Source organism: Mustela nivalis, assembly GCF_964662115.1.
Source record: "Mustela nivalis genome assembly, chromosome: 1".
NCBI lineage: Eukaryota > Metazoa > Chordata > Mammalia > Carnivora > Mustelidae > Mustela > Mustela nivalis.
This window is the reverse complement of record NC_139020.1, coordinates 145,668,381-145,692,181: the sequence shown is the minus strand read 5'-3', so window position 1 is coordinate 145,692,181 and position 23,801 is coordinate 145,668,381. Positions and strand designations below refer to the sequence as shown.

Sequence of the window (23,801 nt, the reverse complement as noted above, 5' to 3'; positions counted from 1 at the left end):
TTCATTTTACCTATTGGTGTCTGACCTGTGCAGACTTCCCCTCCCTGTCCAGTTAGAACCTCCCCAGTGACTTAGGTTATGTGCACCTCATAGAAGAATCAAAGTTAATCAGAATGAAATCCAACATGCTTTTAAAAAATCCACCATACTTTTGATAAAGAAATGAAATAAATACAGCTACTGGATTTCATTGTTTTTTTCCTTGATGGCAAATATGTGTCTTGATTTTTGATATAACATGTCCTGACCCACAAAATGATGGTCTCTCATGTGATTCCTATCAGGACATCCAGCAGGAGCAGATCCAGGAGCAGCTCGTACGACCCCCACAGCCGGTCCAGGTACAGACGGGGTGGGGAACCACCTATGGGGACAGAATTGAAAAGCTGAATTTCATAAAACCCTTCATTCCCTTTTAAAAAGTGTTGTAGTCTGTTGAAAAATTGAAACACAAGTATTTGTCTCATGAAACCATCTCTCCCTACATGAGGCTTTTTTGGATGGCTGTTCGCCTATCGTACTCTAGTGTCAAAGTGACAGTCGATGTCCAGTTGTAATGGCAGGTATTGATTGAATATAATGGCCTAAGAAAATCCACCAGATTCAGTCAGACTAAATTAGTGTGTTAACTTTGTGATATTTTTCAATGCAGAAAAGAAATGAACATTTTTCTGTTGCATGTGGTAAGCCTCACTGGGGCATTTGTTAAATGTCTCCAGTACTTGCTGTGCAGATGTGCCCATGTTCTCAGAGAACACTGAGAAGATCATAAAAAGAAATGGAAGCCTGTGAGTATTTGAATGGGGAACTATAGTGTGTTTTGTTGCTGTTGAAGCAGGTCCTACACTTACGATAGCTACTATAGCAGGAGTCGGAGTCGGAGCCGGAGCCAGAGGAGTGACAGTTACCACCGAGGCAGAAGTTACAACAGGCGATCCAGGTGGGTCTTCCTCCTTCAGGGCGCTGCACGGTACTGTGGGTACTTGGTGTGGGAGGTGACGAACGGCTCATAGAAGAGAGCATAATCGTCTGAGGTCAGAAATCTTTCTTTCTCTTGAATTTTAGCAACCCACAGGAAGTGGCTTTTGTATTAAGGGTTGCTGGTCAAGTTTGTTGGTTATTGTTAATATTTTAATCTAAAATGGATTTTGTAATATTTATATTCCCTTGGACACACAGTTTTTTTGGAAGGAGTAAAGAGAGAAGGCCGCCTAGACCATGTCCCACTCCCTTAAATAGGGCCAGTTGCTAAAAAGAGCTAAACCAATTTATTAGTTTTTTAAACTTAAAAAAAAGTATACTAAAAGTATACTAAAATGTCATCATTGGCTTCAACAGCAGGGTTGAGGTATATAGCATCAGTTTTAGTAAAAATATATTTATATAAATTACAGATATTTATAGGTATTACATTATATACTATTTGGGCTGGTACTATTTATAGGTATTACATTATAAACTATTTGGGCTGGTACTGCCATAGTCTTTATGGCAACTTTTTGTAATGCCCCTTTCCTGGTCACTTTTGGTCTTACCTTTCCCCCATCCATTGCAACTATAGTCAGTGATCCTTGTCTAATGTCAGTGTGATGTAGACACCTCCCTTGTTTGAAACTCTTGAAAGGCTCCCTACTGCCCAGAGGGGCAGGTTCAGTCTCTTCAGCATCACATGTAAGTCCTCTCTACCTACCAGCTCCAGCTGGGTTTTTTCTGTCTTCCCTCCTTTAATGTTCTAGAACCTCTCCTTCTGCCTGGAGATACACACGACTCTTGAGATGGCCAGTTTCCCACCTACCTACCCTATAGGTCTAAGCTGCAACCCACTGCCCCAGGGGGCCATCCTGACTGATAACCCTGAGTTATATCACCCCCGTCTCCCCATGATGTGGCCTGTCCACTATTCTGTGTGGTCCATGAGTCCCAGGAAACTGTACTTTGTTTTGCCTACTGTATATGTCTCTAGCATCTAGTAAAGTGACCTCCTTTAATATTTTTCAAAATTACTGGTTACCGTTGCCAGGTCCTCCAGATGCACTGTCCCAGTGGTCCTGTCCATGCCTGCCCCACCTTCACCCCTCATTGGGGTCCTCATTTTGGTTTCCATATTTTTAATGAATTTCTTCTTATACTTTTTTAAATCCCTCGCTTCCTCCATCTAATTAAATATTGATACTCATTTTGGGTAACATGGAAAATTATTCTCATTTGCATGAGCGGATTTTAAGTAATTTCCCAAGATGCGATGTTTCATCTTAACCTTGGTATTATTGCCATCTGTCATTTAAAACATCTTTGAAAAGTCTGCACTGTTGCTGCAGGCAGGACCCCACTCATCCACCCACTGTGCTATGCCCCATCAGTATTGCTTTCAAGTCACTTGTATCAAAAAAGAAGCTTCAAGAGGAATTCAAAGGGTTGAAGTTAAAAGGTGTGTATATATTTCTTTTGTTATACAGGAGTTGTAGATCTTATGGTTCTGACAGTGAAAGTGACCGAAGTTACTCTCATCACCGGAGCCCCAGTGAAAGCAGCACATATAGTTGAAAATGTCCCCTTTTTTGATACAAATTATATCTTGTTTGTAAATATCTGGTAACTTAAAAGTTTAAGAAACTTAATGGCAGTCTGTTGTTCTATTTCAATATTAGAGATAAGTTTCAAAAATAGGCACTTCTTAATTGTTATTGTCCATTTACATGTGCACAGAATTTAAAATACAGATATGTCTCCTAAAGATATTTTTATGCCACATTTTACAGTAGCCAACTATAGAAATGAATTTCATTTTCTTGAATCAAGAAGTCATGAAATTTAAGGATAATTTGCAATATTATTTTAGATTGTTTCTTTCCATCTCACGTATTCCTTAGAATACAGATTCTTTTTGCCCGTTTTTCAGGTTTTAGCCTATATGCTGCCAAGCACAGAACTGTGAAGAACTGTTAAAGGTGGCCAAATATTTATATACCAATTACACCGTGTTATACATATGTGCTCTTAAAAACAAACCACCCAGAATTGTCACTGATGGTAGCCAGGAGTCTGAGACAGTGGCTCTGGAGTTCTTAATTCCTTCCTTCCTTGGTTATTCTCAGAGGATCAGGAACATGGTCATCATACAGCCCACCATCTATCTGTACTACTCCTGCCTGGTGGGTGAGGTTAGGAAGAACAAATCAGCCTTAACTACAAATACCTGGACTGTCTCTAAGGCCCTAACGTTTTATGTGCTTTGTAATACATACTCTCAGAAGTTTAGATTGTAAAAGAACAATTCTGTTCCAGTTCCTGTTTTGGTGCTTGGTACCTTTTGGTGCCTCTTCAAGTATACGTCATGGTAGAATCTCAGAGGAGAGAGAAGTGATTTTTTTGTTGTTGTTGTTTTTAAATTCGCTGGTAACCAGGCATGGTTCCTTCTTCTGAGCTGTATTCACTTTAAATATCTGGAGGGTCTCTCTTAAGCTCAGGTGTGGCCTAGGGTCCCCTGGAGCAGGCAGGATTGGCACATGGTGTCGTGTGGCCCCTCGGGGCTGTTGCACACAACTGGCACTGTGCTTCTGGAAGAGTGGATTGACGAGTAGACTTCTCTAAGTACCAACCAGAACCTCATTGCCACCATCCTGGAGACATTTGGGGGGGCTTTTAAGTCTTTCAAGTCAGAGGGATCTGCCCCAGCAGCAGCTGAACTGTTCTAAGCACCAGCATGTTTTTCCTCTTTCTACTGTGACCCACTCTGACTCAGTGATGCTCGCAAGACATGAGTAAGTCCGGGACACCAGGGGAAGAGGGGTACAGGACTGCACAGACAACAACATTTTCAGCTTTGGGTGGTTCCTCCAAAAATGATTTGACCTGTAAAAATGTGTGTGTGTGTGTGTGTGTGTGTGTTGAATCTTTTGAGTTTTTCCCCCAAGTGTACTTAATCACCTTAGTGCCAGTTTAAGCCAGTTATGCAGAAGAAATTCATATTGGATGTTTGATGTGGAGCTCTGCACACCCTCCCCAGGCCTTGCTTAGGGTACTTGAGAAGTGGGAAAGAGCCCTCAGTTGGAGGGATCTGACAGCCCTTGATGGGTGGAGGGGTGACCTTGGATATTTTAAAACCATCACCCATAAAAGGTTCATAAACAGGGTTAAATGGTCAGCTGTTCGCCAGGTTGATAGACAAGAACACGTTAGAAAAAAAGGACCCAAGTCAACTAGACCTACTTCCTAGTGAATGCAGAACAATATGTGATTCATGTGAAGGGTTTTCCAAAAGTTGCCTGTAATACTCTTTGTAACAAAAAACTACATTCAGAACTCAAATTGCCAAATCTAACTAGGTTAAGAAAAGTTACCCTTGGACAATACTCGTTTTCTCTTGCCATGTAACAAATTACCCCATGCTTAGCAGCTTAGAACAACACCCATTTCTTAGCTCACAGTTCTGTAGCTTGTGAGTCTGGCACAGTATGGCTGGATTCTCTGCTTAGGGTCTCTCATGAGGCTGAGATCAAGCGTCAGCAGGGCAGCTTTCCTTTATGGAGACTCTCGGGAAGAAGCTACTCCCAAGTTCATTTGGTTCCTTGTTGGTTGTCAGCCAGAGGCTTCTCCCTCATCTCCTGAGAGCTGCTCATGCTCTTCTTGACCGTTCCCTTCCATCTTCAAACCCTCAGTGGCCCGTTATACTTCCCATTCCTCTGGCTTCCTCATCATTTGTAAGGTTCATATGATTAGATCAAGCCCACTGATCAAGTCTCCCTGTTTTCATGTCAGCTCTGCCATAGAACACAACATAATCACAGGAGTGGCTGCATAGGTGCAGGGTCCTGGGATGGGGGTGGGTGCAGGCTGTTCTAGAACCCCACCTAACCCAGACAATAACTGCGCACTCTGGGGAAGTTTCATCCCCAAAAGGTAGGCCCTAGAAGCCTCAGTTGTTTCCTCCATGGAAAAGAACAGCCCTCAGCCGCAGCTTCAATTGTGTGTTTACTGAATGAACTACAAAAATAGCTTTTCTGCCTAGAGGGGATTGTTCTGTATTTTAAGTTATTTTTTAATAAAATTTAATTATGTTGTGTATTGTGCTTCTTAATAGAAAATGTATTATTGGACTGTTTTTGTAACGTCTTGTTTACTGCAAATGAAACATGATATAGCTGGTATTGTTCAAAACCTGTAGAAAATAACTTTTGTACATACCGGCAATGTCTAATTTGTATACACTTCATTTAAATGTTCCTAAAACTTGAAAGGGGGACCTTGTAGAAATTAAAATACATACTTAGTCTAAATCTGTGCCTGTTTCATCTTTCTTTTGCTCGTCCAGACTTCAGATCTCTCTGAAGCAGAAAAGGAACCGTGGGGCCTCTTTGCTGATCCAGCCAGTAGAGAGACTTCATCTCTGCAGCTCATTTCCATCCTGTGGCTGAGTGTTCGTGGTGGGGCGTGAGGTAGAGCTGGAGAGAACCTCAGGCAGAGATGGGGATGTTCAGTACCCAGAGAAGCATGCTTGGTGCTTGGTCTCGCTTCCCTTGCAAACTCCACATTTCCCCCCGGCTTTGTGGTCATTCAGGTGACCTGCCTACAGATGCCTTTGCTGAGGACGGACGGGTCCCATCTCATCTGGGAGCTGCTGCCTTGGGATAGCACACTTAGCTGTCCGTACCCCAGACAGCCTCCACCTTCCCGCCCTGACAGCGGTTCGCTGGGCACACGGCACTCGCTCCTTGAGAAAGCATTCATGGTGATATTTTTAGTGTCCACATGAGAATTTGCAGGGCAAGTACAATTAACTTTTTTCTCCTCAGAACTCAGAGGAATATGTATTTTCTTAGTGAATACAACATAACCTGTCACAGACTTGAAGAGATTCAATTTTCAGAATTAATGGTAGACGTCCCTGACAAGAGTCAAATCTAGATCCAGTAAAATTTAAAGGAAATTTCAGTCTTTTTGCTGTAGAGGAGTCCCCAAGTGAGGTTCTTTTTTAGTGAGCTCCATCATTCTGTTCACATTCTGATTTTGTTTATGTTATCATTCTGATAATAATCGCTTTGATCAGCTGGGCGGTGCTGGAGGGAAATGTGTCAGAGACTTTGGTCTGGCTGTTCTGAATTAGCTGGGCATTAAATAAGAGGTAAGAGAATTCAAGAAATATGCCCCTATCACAAGTGACCCTGAACACTGGCTTGGCATCACTGTTGGGGAGGGAGGGGAAGCTGTAGTTGGTGCAGAGAAACTTGCTGAGCTAGTGATGCAAATTAGTTGGCCAGGTGAGGCTTAGAAGCCACGCCTCACACACCTGCCTCACTCGCTGGAAGAGCCTGGACTGGAGAGGGCAGGTTTCTAGAAAGTCCCAGGAGAGACTTGTGAGAGAATGAGTTGGAATGCAAGCTGAGAGGAATCCTGGGCCGGAAGAAGTCCTTGGGTGCGGGGTAAGGGGTGGGGGAGGGGGAGGGCACACTGCCAGGACACAAAGCAGGCAGGAGGCTCTACTGGTCTGTTTAGAGGTTTTGGTAGAGGCAGTGCTTCCTTGCCCCTTCCCCAACCGCTGTAAATCACCCGGCCACCGTGGGCTGTGTCAGTCTTGAGGCCAAGTACTTCTGCCTCGTGGAGACCCTGGGCCCACCATTCATAGCTCCACAGGCTAGCCTGAGCACTGTTGGGTCTCCTCAACTGGCCTAGAGCCCCAAGGAAATAAAAAGGAATGACCCGGGGTTGCAGCAGAGATACCTACATTCCACCTCTGGAGTCCTGACCCTGAGCCTTTTGACTGCTCTGTACTAAGAGGACTTGGATTGCCCTCACAAGCCCACAAGCCCTGAAAGAGGCTGTGTACAACTTGCGAAGCTGGACATGGAAATCGGTGGTGCCCATACCTTCCCAGGCTTGTCTGGTGAGGAGCTGGCCTACAGGGGGTTACCCAGGTCCTCCTGCAACCAGCATCTCTACCAGCAGGCCAGGTTCCCAGAGAAGGGGGCTGAGAAGGACCCCACTAATCTCAGTGCCTCTGGCCTAATTTGATATTATTTTGAATTAAGACCTCTCTGGCAACTATTCTATGGTACAGTCCTTAAGGGATTTGACTCAGGCCATACTGCCTGGGTTCAAGTTCTACTCTGTCAATTCCTAATTGAGTGAGTAGATAACTTGCTTGACCTTTATAATTCAGCTCCTCATCTGAAAATCTGGGATACCAAGCCTCCTCCTTAGAAGTAGTGAGAATTAAATGCTCAGAACCAAGGATACATCAAAGGTCCAGGGATGCTGGCCCCTGGGATTGCCTCCAGGAGGAGGGTAGGAACCCACAGGTTTCATGTGGAGGGCCAGGCTCAATCACTACTGAGAAGCCCAGGGTCCCTTGAACCAAAAGGGTGGGAGAAGATACTTCTGGGGAGGCCTGGAATGTGAATGCCAAGGCCATGATGTTTACACAGCAGGAGGAAACTGGGCAACCTGCTGGTTTGAATTAGGCCCCCACCCACCCAGCAGCTGTAGCCTATTAGTGTGGTGCTCAGTGGTGGCAGAACACAGGAGCAACACCCCCAGCTCCACACCCAGAGCTCCATGCTCTCCAACCCTGAAGGGACCTGAGTCAGCCGCTAGCGGGTAGCTCGAAGCCTACCATCCCACTGATTTAATGCTGTGTTGTCCCCCTCTGTTCCCGGACACTGTTCACTCTACTGTCCTGTCGCAGCTACAGCAGCTATACAGCCTCCTGACTGCCTAAGGAGGCTGAGTCCTGGGCACACTTGCATGTATACACACACACACACAATCCCACCATGGGCTGTTTATTCTTTCTAGGCTCAGTAGGGGAGAGTCCGGTGTCCCTAGGCAAGCCTGGGAACTGCCCTAGCACAGTTTGTCCTCGACACGGGACAGAAACCAGGCTAGATGCTTCAGGAATTTACGAGGACACCCATGAGCTGACCTCTCAAGGCAGAGGCATGGCTTTGCTGACCTTGCCAGCACCCAGCCCCAAGTGTCCAAAGGATCACACAGCTCCGCACCTGTCTCCACAAACTGGATTACCCGTGGGGCCTGGGATTTTGACCTGGGATCCTCATTCCCAATAACCCAGTCCAGAAAGCCTGCCTTGACCAACAATGAAGTGAAGTGCCCAGGGCAAGGCCCTCTCCAAAGCCAAGAGCAATTTTGCCATCCCTATCCAGCCACTCACTCCCACCCGACAAGAACCTTGACTCCACTATATCAAATCGCCTCTAGTTGCCTGCAGATGGTATCCTGTCTCCGCTCTCCTGGCCTTTCCAGGTGCCGTTCTCTGCCTGGAGTACCCCTTTTCTCCCTCTGCTCTAGTTAGTTAACTGTCAGTCCTAAACTCTGAGTGGCCCCATTTGAGCCCACCATTACGGGGCTTTTCAAACAGCCCCTTCCGGCCTGGTTCATGGGACCCAAGTGCCAGCAACCTCTCCCAGAGCTGCCTCTGCCCTTGGGCTCCCCTAGTAGATGGGCTAGAGACCAGAGAAGCAAGAGAGGAACAGCTGTGGTCTTCAGGGAGATAGACCCCTGTTCCCGCTCTTCTCACCCCAACCTCCAGCCCCTCATTGGCTTGACGGCTGCAGCAAGGCCAATCCCAAAGAGGCCAGCAGCCCTACCTTGGTTAGGTAATGCTGGCCACGCCCCCTGGCCAAGCCTTGGCTGGAAGTGGGCCCAGGAGTGTCCAAAGCTGTCCACACAGCCAGGCTTCTCCTAGCCCTCGGGGGAGGCCACTCTCTCCCAAAGTCTCCTTTCCCCAGCTCCTGACACTGGTGTCCCGCTGCGTGATTTGTCCTGCTCTGGGCCTCACTGTGTACAAGTAATGGGTACACAATCCTTCCCCTGTCACCTCCCAGCTCACTGTGTCTAGAACAGAGGACGAGGCAGAAAGCAGCACTGGGGGTGACAAGTTTGGTCAGGTATGCAGGCCACTCTGGCCTGGTTTCAGCCTAAGGCCTCCAGGAGCTGGACCAGCTGTCTGTGCATTTACCATGGCCACAGAAGCGAGGGATGTCTGCAGTAGCTCCTACTGGAGGCATGTCCCTGGCTGTGCCCCCACTCTCCTCCCACGCCATTATTCCCCAGGGGCTCTCCCCATGTTCCATCTAGCTCTGTGTGTTCCTCCTTAATCTTGGCACTCTTTTGGTCACTCCCATCCATGCCCCTGAGATGTCTTCTCCCTGGCCCTGGGGTCAGGAGGCCCTTGCCATGTTACAGGGCAGACCATCACACTTTCTGATGGTGCCTGCCTGGGATCTTCACCTCTGTTCCATTTCCTCCCCTGGCACCCAGAACCAAGTGACTCTGAGCAGGCCCTAGAGTCCCTGCCCACTCAGGAGGAAGATGGCATCCCCAGGGGCGCCTGTTCCAGTCAGGCAGGGGCTGCTGTGTAAGCACACGGGCCTGTGTGCCCAGAGGGGTGCGGGGACCGTCAGGGTGAGGCACTATCAGAGTGACCAGAGATGGGGCAGCAGCCAGCTTGGGGTGGGGTGGAGGGCACAGGAGGGCATTGGAATGATAACATGGGCCACAGGAGAGGCCCACAGAGGCTCCCTCTCCACCCTGGTGGCTCAGCTACCACCTAGGCCCTGCCAGGCCAGCGCCCTGTGGTCCCCACCCTGCCGCCTGCTCAGGCTGGCAGCGTTCCTTTGCAGCCTCCTGCCAGCAGGGCTTGCCCCCTGCCCCCACTAGTGTCCATGCCAGGGCAGCATTCCGCCGGCCTGGCTGCATCTCCCCAGCAGAGGCTGAGCGGGGAGGCTACTCAGCAGTGGTCGGGTCACATGGGGGAGGGGTGCAGTGCCCCCCCTCCCCCCGCCTCTGGCCCTCACTCCGCTCATCTTGCCTGGGCCCGCCACCTTCAAGGCTGGCTTGCTGCTGCTGTAGTCTGAGTTCTTGTACCTCCCGCCCTAGCGTGGGCGCGAGCAGCCAGAGAAGGCCACCAGGTAGGTATGGGTCAACCAGCACAGAGCAAAATGAGCCCTGGGCTGTCCTGGGCTAGGGGTGGCAGGGGCCAGGCTAGCTGGAGATCCCAGACTCACCCTCAGGTCAAAGCGGCCCAGGCCAGAGGGTGGGGGTGGTGAGCGAGGCTAGGGTACGGGGGTTCGGTCTCTCAGCTTGGGGTCGCTCAGGGGAGCAGGTGGAAGGCTTTCGGCAGCTGGTTGGGGAGTGGGCGCGCCCCCCTTCACGATTTCAGGGCCGCCTCCTACTCCGACCCCGCCTCTGTGGCGCAGCTGGAAGGCACCAAGATTAGACTCTGGGACGAACTTCCCGGCAGAAAGGGGGCTCCGCGCAGGAGAGTGAGGCCGGGGCCCATCGGCTGGGATGGGAGCAGTGAGACCTGGCTGGAGGCCCCGGCGGCCCCAGGCAGAGCAGGCTGCGGTGGAACCGCGCACACCACGCGTGTCCGCGCCCCCCGCCGGCACGCAGGGCGGCCTGGCCCTTTAAGCGTCCAGACGGCGGCCCCAGCTGACGCGCGGGCTCCAATCGGCGCCCCGCGCCCCCCGCCCGCCGCGCCCGAGGCTCTGGGGCCGCAGCTGCTCGGCGGCTGGACTCGCCGCGGCCCTGCGCCTCCGCCCGCCCGGCCGCGCCCCCGGGGGCCATGGTCGCGGGGCCCTGCGCGGGGGCGGCCCCCAGCGCGGCGCTTCATGGAGCGGCCCCGGCCCGGCCGCCGGGGGCAGCGCGATCCCGCGGGGCCCTGTGAGCCCCCAGCGCCACGGCACCATGGTACGCAAGGCCCTGCCTGTCCCCCCGCTTATCCGCCCACCTGCCCGCTCTGCCCTCCCGAGCGCACGGCCCGCCGGCTCCAGGTGGAGGAGTTGGAGGGATCTTCTCCCTCGCCGCGTCTCCCCGGCCCCTTCTCTCGGGTCCCCGCGGGCCAGGAATGCGGCTCTGTGGCGCGGCCCTCGGCGGGGAGGGGGTTAAATTCCTGGGGTGGGGGCCCGGGCGCGAGAGGCTGAGGTCTTACACTGCACCCGCGGAGGGGGGCGCTTCTCTGAGCCTAGGACGGCGCCGCCCTCGGACTGGGTGAGGGGGGGAGGGGGGAGGTCGGATTCCCGCCTGGGCCTTGGGCCACGTGGGCGCTGGAGCCGCCCTGCCTGGGGATTTGGGGCGACTGGGCCAAGCGGGGTGTGTTGGGGCGGGACGTCCTCAGCTCCTGTCCAAACTACTGTGTGACCTTGGGCCAGTCCTCTGCCCTCTCTGGGCCTGTGTCCTGGGAAAGGAGTGGGGCCATGAGTGCAGAAGAGGCTGGCACAGACACCCCTTCTCCAAAAGGAGGCGCCTGGGAATCATGAACCTATGCCCCCTTGCTCAGTGTGGGTGCCCCCCTCCCCACACCGGGTTGCCGGGCAGTAAGGATTGGCGTGGGCGTTTGGGAGGTGGTGCAGATGCCTGCCCAGGTTTCATCTCAGTGCCTCTAGGAAGGCACTGGGGCAGGCTAGGGAGCCTGTGGGGCTTCATGGCACAGAGATAGGGTACCCCTTCGAAGCAGAAGGCTCTGGCCCTGGGAAGCCCTCAAGGAAGGAGTCCCTGGCACCTGGCCTCTCCCCACCCCACCCCCACCCCCAATGTCGCTTGCAAATAGAGTTTGAGGGCTTGAAACCCCCTGGAAGTGGGAGTCCAAACCACTCCCCTGGTCTAGCATCTCAGGTCCTCCTGGGCTGGACTTGAGGGTGGGGTGTATGGCTGCAGCTGGCCCCCATGATAGGGAGGCATGTGTGCAGTTTCAAGGAACTGGCCCATCTGGCTGGGCTGGGGGGGGCAGTGCAGCTGATGGGCCTTGTATGGGAGGTGCCAGGCAGGGTTTCGGGGGGACAGTGAGCCCTGCTGAGGTAGTTGAAGGGTTATGGACTTCCAGCAGCATGGGCGTGCCCTGTCAAGGAAGAACAGGCAGGGTGCCTGGTGGAGACTCTTGGACCCTTCCAGGGTGCAGAGTGGCTCTGGCTTGGGGCTTTTCTGGCATGGGAACAGAGTCTTTGGAGCACCCAGTATTCTCTGAGCTAACCCCTCCTTCCCTGCTGAGATCAGGGGGCCCTGCACCAGATCTGCGCACAGAAATGTCAGGCACTGCCTTTTTTTTTTTTTTTTTTTTTTTCCCCAGTGCCAGGTAGGCACTGGGAGGGGCATTCTTTGATGGGAGAGCAGAGAGGACTGGGGGCCCTGTGGCCTAGGATGTGCTGCCCTCAACAGACCTGGCTTGAGCGGGCCTTTATCCAAGCCACTTCTGCCCCTATCTGGCCCCTGGTGGCCCTTAGGGGCCCCGTCACAGCCCAGGTTGCACGCTGCCCTCTCAAGGACCTGCAGGTGGTGGGGGTAATGGTGGGGTCCCAGCAAGCACAGCTGGTCCTCTGAGTCAGAGGTTCCCCAGATGCCTCTTCCTGCTTTTTCAGGCATCAAAAGCCAAGAAATCCATCCACAGGGAGGGGTGTCCAATCCTGCCCAGCAGGGAAGGGCTGGCCTTAAGCAGAGCTGGGGGTCTAGGGGCTCTGCCACTGCCCACTGTGTGACCCTCCCGTCTGAGCCTCGGTTTCCCCATCTGTGCAATAGAATTTGGTCCCAGAAGATGAATCAGAATGAGTCAGAGGAGAGAGGTGGGAGGGACTTAGCACCATGTCCCTGTTAGATTGGTCCAGCCTGGACAGGCCAGCAGTCCTGAGACAGAGGGGGCAGATGGGTGGCTTCTTGGCCGAGGGGAAGGAGGCATAGGAGAACTCAAGGGAGGTAGCGTCCGTGGTCAAGAGTGGCCAGACGGGGATTGGAGAGCATTGGGTGGGTGCTGCCGGGCGTGGCTGGGTATGCAGTGGTGGGGTGGGGGTCCAGGGACAGATCTGGAAGCAGGTTGCCCCTGAGGCTCTTTGAGCTTCATCCTGAGACCCCAGTCTGATTCTCATTCAGGCGACTAAGAAGGTGAACCCAGATATCACCTCCCCCCTCCCAGCCCAGTCTGGGCCCACCACTACTGCCCCACCAGTGGAAGGACTAGCATGGAGGGTTGGGGTGGGCTGTGGATGGACGGACTTGCAGGGAGGTGCTTGGGGGAGAAAAACGGATGGCTCTGTGACAGTGAGGCAAGGTACCCCTCAAATATAGGAGGCTCTGACCCAGCTCAACACGGCCTAAGGATGGCCAGAAACTGGAACGTGCAGGCTTAGTCCAGCCAGGCAAGTGATCCATAGACAGTAACTGAAAAACTCTGCCCTGGACCCGGGCAAGGGAGTGGGCAGCCTGCTTCTCAGTGCTGGCTATCTTTTGGGAAAGCTGCTGTGGAGGAGCCAGGAATGATTAATCCAGCACTTATTCTGGACAATTCACAGGGGCTCGTTGTGGCTCAGGAGCCTGATAATCTGACCCATCAGACTTTGAGGGCCTCTCTGGGGCTCCAAAGTTCCCAGGTAGCGCAGCTTCCAAGATGGGGCCATCTCCGAGCCTCTATGCCTGGACCACACCTGACCTGGGCTCTGGGGGCCTAGGGGGAAGAGGGTCTAGGGCAGGCCTTGGGGGCCTCCCGTCTCTAAGCCTGGTGGACAGAAAGCACAGCAGTGTCCTTCTACCTCCACAGAACCCCTGTGTGAGGGGGAGATGCCGACAGCCAGGCATGAGGCCCTGGGCAGCCCCCTGGCCCAGTAAGGAAGGGCTACCTAGATCCCACCAGCCTCCTCCAGCAGGGCAGGAAGACCAAGGTCTGGGCCTGGATTTCTTCCCAAGAATTTCTATCCCTGCAAAGCCTTAGGTCCAGGCCTTGAGGCCCACTGCTGGTGAGGTGAGGGGTTCCTAGGTACTATTCCTGGGGCACAGTAGCAGCCAGAGGCCAAGGAGTGAGCCAGTGAGCCTTTCATTCTGGAGGGGCCTGGGTTCGGGCAGGCGTGGCTTTATTTGTGCGTGTGAGGGAGAGAATCCACAGAGCTCAGGAACTGCTGAAGGAATGCTTGCTTCTGGGGTGGCCCCCTTGCCCCAGTTTGCCCGGACTGGCGCAGTGTTAGCATGGAAAGCCCCTAAGTCCCACGCACTCTGGGATGCCAGTGACCCTCGTCCCTGTTCCTTCCTCTTCCCTTCTCTTTCCCTTCCCTGCCCAGGAGGACTTCCTGTCTCACAGGGAAGAGCTGGACGCCCAGAAAAGTTAACCAACTCACTCAGGAGCTGCCTGTCGTGATTGGAATCTGAGTTCTGAGGGGCAGCTGGCTTGGGCCCGAGCCCTGGCTCCCCGCGTCCTGGCCAGAGCTTCGGCTCCTTTTCTAGAACACGGAAACTGGAGTACCGGGCAGGCTGCCTCCTGCACGGTAGGCATTGCCCGGGTTGCTGGCCTTGACCTGACCTGTGACCTCTGCTCCCCCCCTCCGCCCCTCGCAGTTGCTGGTTGAGAAGACGACAGACTCACCGGCGGCCGAGTTCTCGCTGGTGGAGGACGTGGCCCTGCACTTTGCCTGCTTGATGGGCCGCCTGAACGAGCAGCGCCTCTTCCAGCCCGACCTCTGCGACGTGGACCTGGTGCTGGTCCCCCAGCGCAGCGTCTTCCCGGCACACAAGGGCGTGCTGGCTGCCTACAGCCAGTTCTTCCACTCGCTCTTCACCCAGAACAAGCAGCTGCAGCGCGTGGAGCTGTCCCTGGAGGCGCTGGCCCCCGGCGGCCTGCAGCAGATCCTCAACTTTATCTACACATCCAAGCTGCTGGTCAACGCCGCCAACGTGCACGAGGTGCTCAGCGCCGCCTCGTTGCTGCAGATGGCCGACATCGCCGCGTCCTGCCAGGAGCTGCTGGATGCCCGCTCCCTGGGTCCCCCGGGCCCCAGCGCCGTGGCCCTGGCCCCACCGGCCACTGGGGGCTGCACCCCGGCTGCACCCCCCTACTACTGCGACATCAAGCAGGAGGCAGACGCCCCGGGCCTGCCCAAGATCTATGCTCGTGAGGGCCCCGACCCCTACTCCGTGCGTGTTGAGGACGGGGCTGGGACTGCGGGGGGCCCGGTGCCAGCCACCATCGGGCCAGCTCAGCCCTTCTTCAAGGAGGAGAAGGAGGGTGCTGCCGAGGAGGCTGGTGGGCCCCCAGGCAGCCTCTGCAAGCTGGAGGGCGGGGAGGGGCTGGAGGAAGAGCTTGGGGGTTCTGGCACCTACAGCCGCCGGGAGCAGTCCCAGATCATCGTGGAGGTGAACCTCAACAACCAGACTCTGCACGTGTCTACGGGGCCTGAGGGCAAGCCAGGCTCCACCACAGGCCCGGCCACCATGGTGCTGGGCCGGGAGGACGGGCTGCAGAGACACTCAGAGGATGAGGAGGAGGAAGAGGAGGAGGAGGAGGAGGAGGAAGAGGAGGAGGAGGAGGAGGGTGGCGGCAGTGGAGGGGAGGAAGAGGAAGAGGAAGAAGAGGAGGGTGGCAGTCAGGGAGAGGAAGAAGAAGAGGAGGAGGAAGGGCACAGTGAGCCAGAGGAAGAAGAGGATGAGGAAGAGGAAGGGCACAGTGAGCAGGATCAAGAGAGCTCAGAGGAGGAGGAAGAGGAGGAAGAAGGGGGCGACACAGGAAGCAGGCAGGGGCCAGCGGGGCGGCAGGGCAGCAGGGCAGAGCCCCCTCCCCACAGCCGCATGGCCACACGGTCTCGAGAGAACGCCCGACGCCGAGGCCCCCCTGAGCCCGAGGAGGCCAGGCCTCGGGGTGGGAAGAGGCCCAAGCCTGCTCCAGGGGGAGCCCCTGCAGCGGCCCGAGGGCCACAGGCCACTGACGGGCTGGGGGCCAAGGTGAAGCTGGAAGAGAAGCAGCACCACCCGTGTCAGAAGTGCCCTCGAGTCTTTAACAACCGTTGGTACCTGGAGAAGCACATGAACGTGACCCACAGCCGCATGCAGATCTGTGACCAGTGTGGCAAGCGCTTCCTGCTGGAGAGTGAGCTGCTACTGCACCGGCAGACAGACTGTGAGCGCAACATCCAGGTGGGCCTGGGGGGCTCCTCCTAGGGCGGGTGTGGCAGGACTGGGCTGGAGGGCTGAAGGCTGGCCCCCCCAGGCCGCGTCCCCAGGGTTCTGCTGCCTGACGTGCCCAGACACACTTACCCCATGGGGCCAACTTGGGCCCAGGGTGGTGAGCACTCAGGGGAGAACACCAAGGAGGGCTTCCTGGAGGAAGCAGCAGTAAGCAGCTAGACCTTGGCTTTGGCACATGGAGACATGTGCAGATCGGACAGGAACAAACAGTACTCTTGGCCAGAGAGGCAGAGGGGAGGATGAGAGGAGGGAGTTGTCTGAGTACTTGAGGCTGATAGATAGCCAGCTCTGAGGAGGGGTGAGCCTGTGTTTTGGTAAATACTAAGGCTGCTGGAAAGCCATCAGGGCCACCATGCATAGTTTCTCAGGCTGGGCTCCGCACCGAAGCCCAGACGAGGAGGGGCAGGGTTTGCCCGGAGGGGGCGCCATTTCCACTTGCACAGAGGTTGAATAGAGCAAGGGGGTGGCCTGGAGGAGGAAGCCCCTGCTGTCAGCTCTTTGGAGATGCCAGCTGGCCTGGGCTTGGGAAGAGGGATTGGATGAGAAATTTGGGAAAAGCAGGGGCTGCAGGGGCCAAGCAGGGGGGCTGGGCTGGCTGCCAGGACTCCTCGGCCTGAGTGTGCACCAGCTCTGCCTCCCAGGGTGCAGGCAGCACAGGGCCTGCCAGGCTGCTTTTTATCCCTTCTGGCCACGAGGGGGTTGTGGGGGCAGCAGGTAGGCGAGTGCTAATTGCCTGAGCTAATTGCTAATTGCAGTGCCCTGTGGAGAAAGTGTTACCTGGAGGGTTACCTGGTCTCCTGCCCCGCCCTCCTGCACCTGTTCCCACTTGCCTGCCCGCTGGGCTGCCCTTTGTCTCTCCACTGCACACACCCGAACCTTCCTTTTGGAGGGGAAAGCTGCATGTGCCTCTTCTGACCTGGGCACCTTGACCTGAGTCCAGTTCTGCCCCAGTCCTGACCTGCTCCAACCCTCTGGAAGTGTCTCCTGTGGGGATGGGGAAGACAAGAGGAGGAGGGAAGCATGGCCCCTGGGGTTCCCACTACCATCCCATTTCCTCATGGGACCCAGGACTCCTGCAGCTCCCCACCCCAACCAGCACTTTGGCACCTCTCTCCTCCGGGATCTCCAGGGTGTCAGGGCATACGTCCCAGCAGAGAAGAGGCCAGACGTGGGATCTGAGAAGGGCTTCTCCATGCACTGTGTGCAGCTTCCTCACACACCATGGCCCTTCGGCCAGTTATGTGTTTCCCCTTGGTAGACAGGTGCCTTGTTGAAATGAGCACGGAGGCAGGGCTTCCTGTATAGGGGGTCCCTGACCCGAGTCCAGTTCAAGGGTAAGGAAGGGCCCCAGGCCGCAGCCCAGGGTAGGTGGGCATCTTTTTAGGGAGTTCCCATCCCCAACTCCCAGAAAGTCAGATCTGGCAGGCTGTTGGACATTGAGGGCTCTCCCTCCAGCACAGTCCACATGCAGAAACTGAGGTCCAGAGAGGGGCAAATTGTCCCAGGGCACACAGTCCTGACGAAGGACCCAGGGCCTAACATCCTCTCCCTTTGCAGTGTGTGACGTGTGGCAAAGCTTTTAAAAAGCTCTGGTCTCTCCACGAGCACAACAAGATCGTGCATGGCTATGCAGAGAAGAAGTTCTCATGTGAGATCTGCGAGAAGAAATTCTACACCATGGCCCATGTGCGCAAGCACATGGTTGGTAAGTCTGGCCCCGGGAGAGAATGGGGTCTGGGGTCAGAGCTGGGCCAGCTGCTGGTTTTGCTGGGAAGAACTCATCCCAGGGCAGTGTGAAGGTGTGTGGAGGCCCCTCTCAACTGGGAAGCCTGGGAAGACTTGTTGCAGTGGCAGGTGTGACCTGGATAGGCTCAGAGGTTGGGGCTACCATGTACGGTTGGGCAGTTTGGACACTGAGCAAGCGTTCCAGGACAAGATGGAAGGGAGCGCCCAGAATCCAGCTGGCAGACTATGTGTCTTAGCATGGGGTTTTGGCCACCAGGGAAAGAAGTACCTTTTCCTAAATTACACAGAATGCCAAATGGGCTGACACAGGCCCTGTCTCAGTTTGATGACAACTGTGCCTCTCATTTTTTTCTCACCTTATGGCCCTTATAGGCCTTCAGGCTCCTCTAAATGAGGAGGCCCCCACAAATGTGTGCTGGGCTCCTCCTCTGTCTTGGGATGGCTGTCCCTCCCCTCTAGGAGGGCCTGACTGGCAGTCTGGTATTTGAGTGGCCCTCCTTTCTTTGCCAGCTTCAGGTCTGGGGCTCAAGAGAGGTGTGGCCCTGGGCCAAGTCTTACCCCTTTCTCTAGTCTCCTGGGAGCTGGGACCTTGGGGTGGAAGTCCTGGCCAGGAGCATGTTGCATAGCCCAGGACCAGTGGTCTTCCTGGGCTCAGCTTCCCCAGCTCTGAGCTGTAAGGGGAACTCTCTGGCCCCAGTCACTTCCTCGAAGATCTTCCTTGAAGAGTTTGTTTGTCTTTATCTGTCCGTGGTTTTGGGGGTAACACAGCCATTCCCTCTGGACTGCCCAGTGTCATCCCCTGTAAAGCCCACCTTTGAGGTTCAGTACCACTCCTGGCCTCTCTCCGTAGGACACTGTAAGGCGCACAGAGGCAGTGCGGAGAGCCAGTGGCAGGGCCAGGGTCTGAGCCGAAGCCAGTACTGCTTGGGGTCCTTGCCCTGAAGTCAGCCCCAGGTGCTAGACCAAGGCTCTGAGGCAGACCGTTAGGCAGAGGGGCCTCCCAGGAGGCCCAATATGGGAGGTGGCCAGGTAGGGATCCCCTAGGAGCAGCCGTGGAGGTCGCTCTGAGACATAATGGCCTGCCCCACAGCCCACACCAAGGACATGCCCTTCACCTGCGAGACCTGTGGGAAGTCCTTCAAACGAAGCATGTCTCTCAAAGTGCACTCACTGCAGCACTCTGGGGAGAAACCCTTCCGGTGCGAGGTGAGTGCCATTCTCCGCCTGCCCCAGGGGCCACCCTGGACCCTCAGGGGTCAGGAGCAGCAGCTGTTTCACAACCAGGGAGTTGGGGTCAGTGGAGTCAGAAAGAGGGGTGGCCCCCTTGGTGTCTGTGGCCCCCACCTCCCACAGCATTCTGACCCCCTTGCCCCCCTCCCACCCCCACCCTCAGCCAGCCCTCCCTTGCCCAACCCCCACACAGTCAAGGTGGGCCCTGCTCTTGGGCTGCCACCAGGCAGGGGACAGACTGTCTGGAGAGGTCCAGAGAGGCACATCTCAGGCAGAGCAGTGAAAGAGTTGCAGGCTGGGGGGTGGGGGGTGGTGGTGGAGGGGGACAGTGTTCCAACAAGGAACAAGGATGGGGGGCCTTGGCCTTGCGCAGGAGGGCCTTATGCAGGACGACTACCTCCATTCTATGGCCTTTCCCCACTTCCTGCCTTCCCTCCGGGCCTGGGCCCTGGTGGCCCTTAGCCCCTTCTCTGCCCCTGCGCCCCCTGCCCCAGGAGCCCCTTCCCGTGTGTGTCCCCTCTGGGCCCCTAAGTCCCCGCAGCTGCTCCCCACCTTCTGCTCCCCACCTTGCGCCTGGGCCTCACCCTCCCCCCACCCGCAGAACTGCAATGAGCGCTTCCAGTACAAGTACCAGCTGCGCTCCCACATGAGCATCCACATCGGCCACAAGCAGTTCATGTGCCAGTGGTGCGGCAAGGACTTCAACATGAAGCAGTACTTCGATGAGCACATGAAGACCCACACAGGTACCTGCGCCTCCCGACGGCGGGGTGGGGGTGGCGTGCAAGGCTGCAGGGTTCCCCACCCCCACCCCACCCTGGCTCGGCTCTGCCACAGGATGCCTGCCTGCGTATGATGGCCCCAGCCGTGCCCCTTCTCCACTCCGGGCCTCCATTCACCCTTTTCTGGGGCTCAGCGCCGTCCTCCGCGCCTCTCCCTGGGCAGGGAGGCCCCGCGGGTACCGGGGTGCGCCGACTTCTCGGTGACGCCCCTCTGCCCGTGCCAACGCCCAGGGGAGAAGCCGTACATCTGTGAGATCTGTGGCAAGAGCTTCACCAGCCGCCCGAACATGAAGCGGCACCGGCGCACACACACTGGCGAGAAGCCGTACCCCTGCGACGTCTGCGGCCAGCGCTTCCGCTTCTCCAACATGCTCAAGGCGCACAAGGAGAAATGCTTCCGCGTCAGTCACCCCCTGACCGGCGACGGCCCCCCTTCCGGCCCCGGCCTGGCCCCGGCCCAGCCTCCCACGCACACGCTGCCCCTGCTCCCGGGGCTGTCCCAGACCCTGCCTCCCCCGCCTCACCTGCCGCCCCCCCCTCCACTCTTCTCTACCACTACCACTCCCGGCGGGAGGATGAGCGCCAACAACTGACTGCAGGAGCGCACACGCGGGGTCTGGAGCCCCGGGGCCGCCTCTGGGAGGAGCCCGCCCCTCCTGCCTGGGGTCAGACAGCGACACCGGCCACCCCCACCTCCAGACGTGGCTGGACCTGTACCGCTTGAGGCCACTGACCATGGGGGTGTGCAGGCTGGTAGCCCCCTGTGCGGGGTGGAGGGGAACCTCACTCCCAAGTGCCCCACCTTTCAGTGACTCCTTGAAGCCTTTGCCTTTTCTTTTCTTTCTTTCTTTCTTTCTTTTTTTTTTGGAAGTGAAGGAAAAGGAAAAGAGCAACCTATTTGCAGCACGCCCTCCAGGTGAGGGGGGTGCTGGAGGCGGCAGGTACAGCAGGGAGGGCGGGCCTGGGAGCAGGTGTGATGGGTCACTCGCCTGAGGCCTGAGCTGAAGGGCGTTGGCCAGGCAAGCCCGGGTCGGCTTCAGTGGCTCATCTCAGCTTCCCTTGTGCCTCCTAACTTGCTCCCTCATCTTGGAGGCTGTGGGGAAAAGTTGGGGTGTCAGCCTCTCTGGAAGGAGTCGTGGATCGGGTCTGAGAGCTGTGGACACTGAGGCAGGGCTTGAGTGTGGATGCCCACGAGTGTGTTGTGGGGGGAGTGGCGAACTGTGAAGGCTGCAGACCCAACTTCACACCGTGTGCAGTGGGGCAGGCAGGGGCTGGACCCCATGCATTTGCTCTCTCACCCACCACCCTGCCGGCAGGTACAGGGATCCCTGAGCTGTACCAGATGCCTCGAGGTCCCTAAATCCAGGAGAAGACATATCCCCAGAAGCTGCTGGGCCATGGGTGCTGGGGGCTCGGCCCCAGATGGGCAGACGGGCTGGCTCCCGCAGCTCCAGATGCCGGGGACTACAGTCCAAGAGTCCCTGTGACTGGGTGAACCCCAAAGGCAGGCCCTGAGAAGGAGGCCATGTTTGAAGGTTTCAAGGTGCTATCAGTGGGGCAGAGGGCAGGGCAGCTATTCATAGCGCACCCGGGTCCTCAAGAGCTGCCCTGGTTGTCTCTCCGGTGCCAGAGGAGATGTTTGTGTCTGTCTCCATCCCTGCTCTGAAGGCAGAGGCCTCGTCTTCTTCCTGGGCTGGTGTGCGGCCTCCCTGTCCTTGCAGGGCCTCTGCACCATGGGCAGGGAGCCTGTAGCCCTGGTGATGAGAGGCAACTACACATTCAGGCCCCAGGGTGGGGGGTCAGGGTTCTGGGGGAGCCCCAGCCTGTGCTCAACACTTGCCCCCATGAGGCCAGCACTAATAGGACACCCTTTTTTGTTGTCATTTAACGTCTTCATTCCTGCCTCACAAATGGGGAGGAAGGTTCCATAAGCTACTTGTTTCCTAGTTAAGCTCTTTCCTTTTGTGTTTATAGTTTTGTTTGTTATACTCTGCACCTTAAACCCCCACGACTACCCTCACACCACCACCTTCCCAAGCATGGCTGGAGTGGGAAGAGGCCTAAGCCCAAGGAGGACAGTGGCAGGGGGCGGGGTTGGGAGTGGGGGACTGGGCCCCATCAGCCCAAGGGCTGAGGGGGTGGGAACCCCTCTGACCTCCTTGTGAGGCCCATGGCGCTGGGTGGGGGCTGGGGACATTTTAATCATCAATAAACGAAGCACTTTATTCTGTACAGATGTGGGCAGGTCCAAGAAGCCCAAGTGATTTGAAGATTTATAATCCAAGCTACACACCCCCAGATTGTTCTCTGGATGCACAGGGGGGCAGTGCCCTGGCCTAGTTGCATTTGGGGCTGCAGCAGGAGTATTCCAAGTCAGAGCCTCCAGATGTACCCTCAGAACAACCCTGCTGTCCTTCGGAGAGAAAAGATGGGCCCCTCACTGAGAGAGGAAGCGTGCCTCCCTGTCTGGCTCCCAGTTCTGTAGCTACCTTACCCCAAGGCTGGGGGTTTTAGACTCCCGCTATACTCTAGCTCCCTCTTCTGCACCCCTTGATCTCTGGGCTTCCATGACGTCCTCAGGGTCCCCCCCCCCCACACACACTCTCCGTTTCCTCCTTTTCCTTGCTATTTCTAACCTCTGGTCCCAGTGCCTGGCAGCTCTTCAGAACTGGCTGACATTTTCCCCAAGAAAATTGATCTCCCCCGATTTGCTGTATGTCAGGACCCCTATGGGTTCCCCAACCCCTGTCACTGACACCAGGGTCTCCCATGGGGACTGGTGGCCTTATCACCAGCTAGCCCCACTGCAGCCTTAGTGAGAGAGCCTGGGGGGCTCTGGCCAGGCCAGGTCCCTGTGAGGCCACACTTTGATAAGCAGAGACGAGTTGGGTATGGGGCAGGGGAGGATATCTGGTGTGGAAACCCTCTCCCATGACTTGGGTTCCCTGTTCTAATACACCTCTCCTCTGAGGGCAGGGGTCCAGGCGGCAGGCTGGGCTCTGGTCACAATGGTCATTGTAGCTGTGGGTGGGCACAGCCAAACCCTCTCCTGGGAGGCCCCTGTCCCAGCGGTGACAGGAGCCTGGTCCCTGGTGCTAAATGCTCTCTTCCACTTGGGCCAGTGTGGGTGGGAGCTCCTTTCCAGCCAGATCACAAGGGTCTGAAGCAATAATGGAACCTCATCAGTGCCAGTGTGGGCAGGGGTTCTCATTTTACCAGCTTTTACATTTCCTTTTTATTTTTAAAATAAATAAACGAGCACCTAGATGTGGGATTAAGGGGACGGGGGCCGCATACCCACTTCCTGGGGCTGATGGTGGGGAAGCTGGGTTGGGACCATCACCACCCGCTGGAGATGTGCTGGGGGTGGGGAACCCCTCAGTCCAGATGGACTTTTCAGCCCATTTGGCCAGAACTCAGGTCGGAAACCTGGGTCTGCTCCCTCCTCAGCTCCCCATGGGCTCCCTGGTCTTGGGCCTGCTGGGAGTGAACAGAGAGATGAAGCAGGGCCTCAAACAGGGGCTAGAGTGCAGTCTCTGACCTTGCCATGTAAGGCCACAGCACCCCTCTGCGGGGGTTCCGTGATGGCAGAATGGCTGTGCCAGGTGTGTGGATGCTTGATGTCTGGGCCCCAAGGGCGTGGGGGATAGCAGGAGGGTGAGGACGAGAGTGAAGGCGAATAAAGTCAGTACAACTGTCCCTTGGCCCGGCCTCTTCTTTACATATTGCCTACCCTCTCCTCTGGCTGGAAAGACCTAGAGCACCTGCAGGCTTGCCATAGGCCTGGGCTTTAGGAACACCGAGAGTCAGGAGCTGAGGCAAGAACAGAGATGTACCCCCCAAGCTGATGTTTGATCCTGAGCTGGATGCAGAAGGGGATTCTAGGAGGAGAGAGATTCTGGGGTTGCTGACGCTGAGGTCCCTGAAGGCAGCCCCTGCAGAAGGCCAGAGCCCACAGGGAGCTCCAGGACAGCCCAGGCCACTCCTGCTCCTGAGCTCAGCAGTTGGCCGGCAAGGGCAGTTTGAAGCCGCTTGCTATCAGAGATGCTGACGTGAGCACCAGAGAGACAAAAGCTCAGATGGAAGGCAGCT

At 56.0% G+C, this 23,801-nt stretch overlaps 2 protein-coding genes and 1 long non-coding RNA gene across 12 annotated transcripts in view; 2 read left to right on the top strand and 1 right to left on the bottom strand.

The window, feature by feature from the left end:
- Window positions 1-5,276, top strand: part of NKTR (natural killer cell triggering receptor) — a 62,375-nt gene extending 57,099 nt beyond the window's left edge. For all 9 annotated transcript variants that reach the window (XR_014309948.1, XR_014309949.1, XR_014309950.1 and 6 more), the window contains 3 exons: window positions 285-341; window positions 839-940; window positions 2,457-5,276. Coding sequence is in view for 6 of the 9 variants with exons in the window: in XM_082724366.1 (XP_082580492.1) it covers window positions 285-341; window positions 839-940; window positions 2,457-2,544 (247 nt within the window). In the remaining 3 variants the exon portion in view is untranslated. The remainder of the gene's footprint in view (window positions 1-284; window positions 342-838; window positions 941-2,456) is intronic.
- On the bottom strand, window positions 115-10,438 carry LOC309861613. Its single transcript, XR_014310051.1, has 2 exons — window positions 10,023-10,438; window positions 115-364 (listed from the first exon to the last, which is right to left on the bottom strand). It is a non-coding gene; the product is annotated as an uncharacterized lncRNA (long non-coding RNA).
- Window positions 9,620-23,408, top strand: ZBTB47 (zinc finger and BTB domain containing 47). Of its 2 annotated transcripts, none has more exons than XM_082724433.1 (6): window positions 9,620-9,926; window positions 14,329-15,900; window positions 17,509-17,656; window positions 18,788-18,903; window positions 19,529-19,673; window positions 19,941-23,408. In XM_082724433.1, the coding sequence occupies exons 2-6, from the start codon at window positions 14,410-14,412 to the stop codon at window positions 20,300-20,302; spliced, it is 2,262 nt and encodes a 753-aa protein (XP_082580559.1). In that variant the 5' UTR covers window positions 9,620-9,926; window positions 14,329-14,409; the 3' UTR covers window positions 20,303-23,408. The 2 variants fall into 2 exon arrangements, with proteins under 2 accessions (XP_082580559.1, XP_082580558.1); XM_082724432.1 differs by lacking the exon at window positions 9,620-9,926 and adding an exon at window positions 10,554-10,707.
- The last annotated feature ends 393 nt before the right edge of the window (window positions 23,409-23,801 follow it).

Excerpts from the sequence above, each read along its gene's own strand:
- ZBTB47 (XM_082724432.1), top strand. Across the intron at positions 17,657-18,787 it reads TGTGCGCAAGCACATGGTTG|CCCACACCAAGGACATGCCC; the intron begins GTAAGTCTGGCC and ends CCTGCCCCACAG. Across the intron at positions 18,904-19,528 it reads AGAAACCCTTCCGGTGCGAG|AACTGCAATGAGCGCTTCCA; the intron begins GTGAGTGCCATT and ends CCCCACCCGCAG.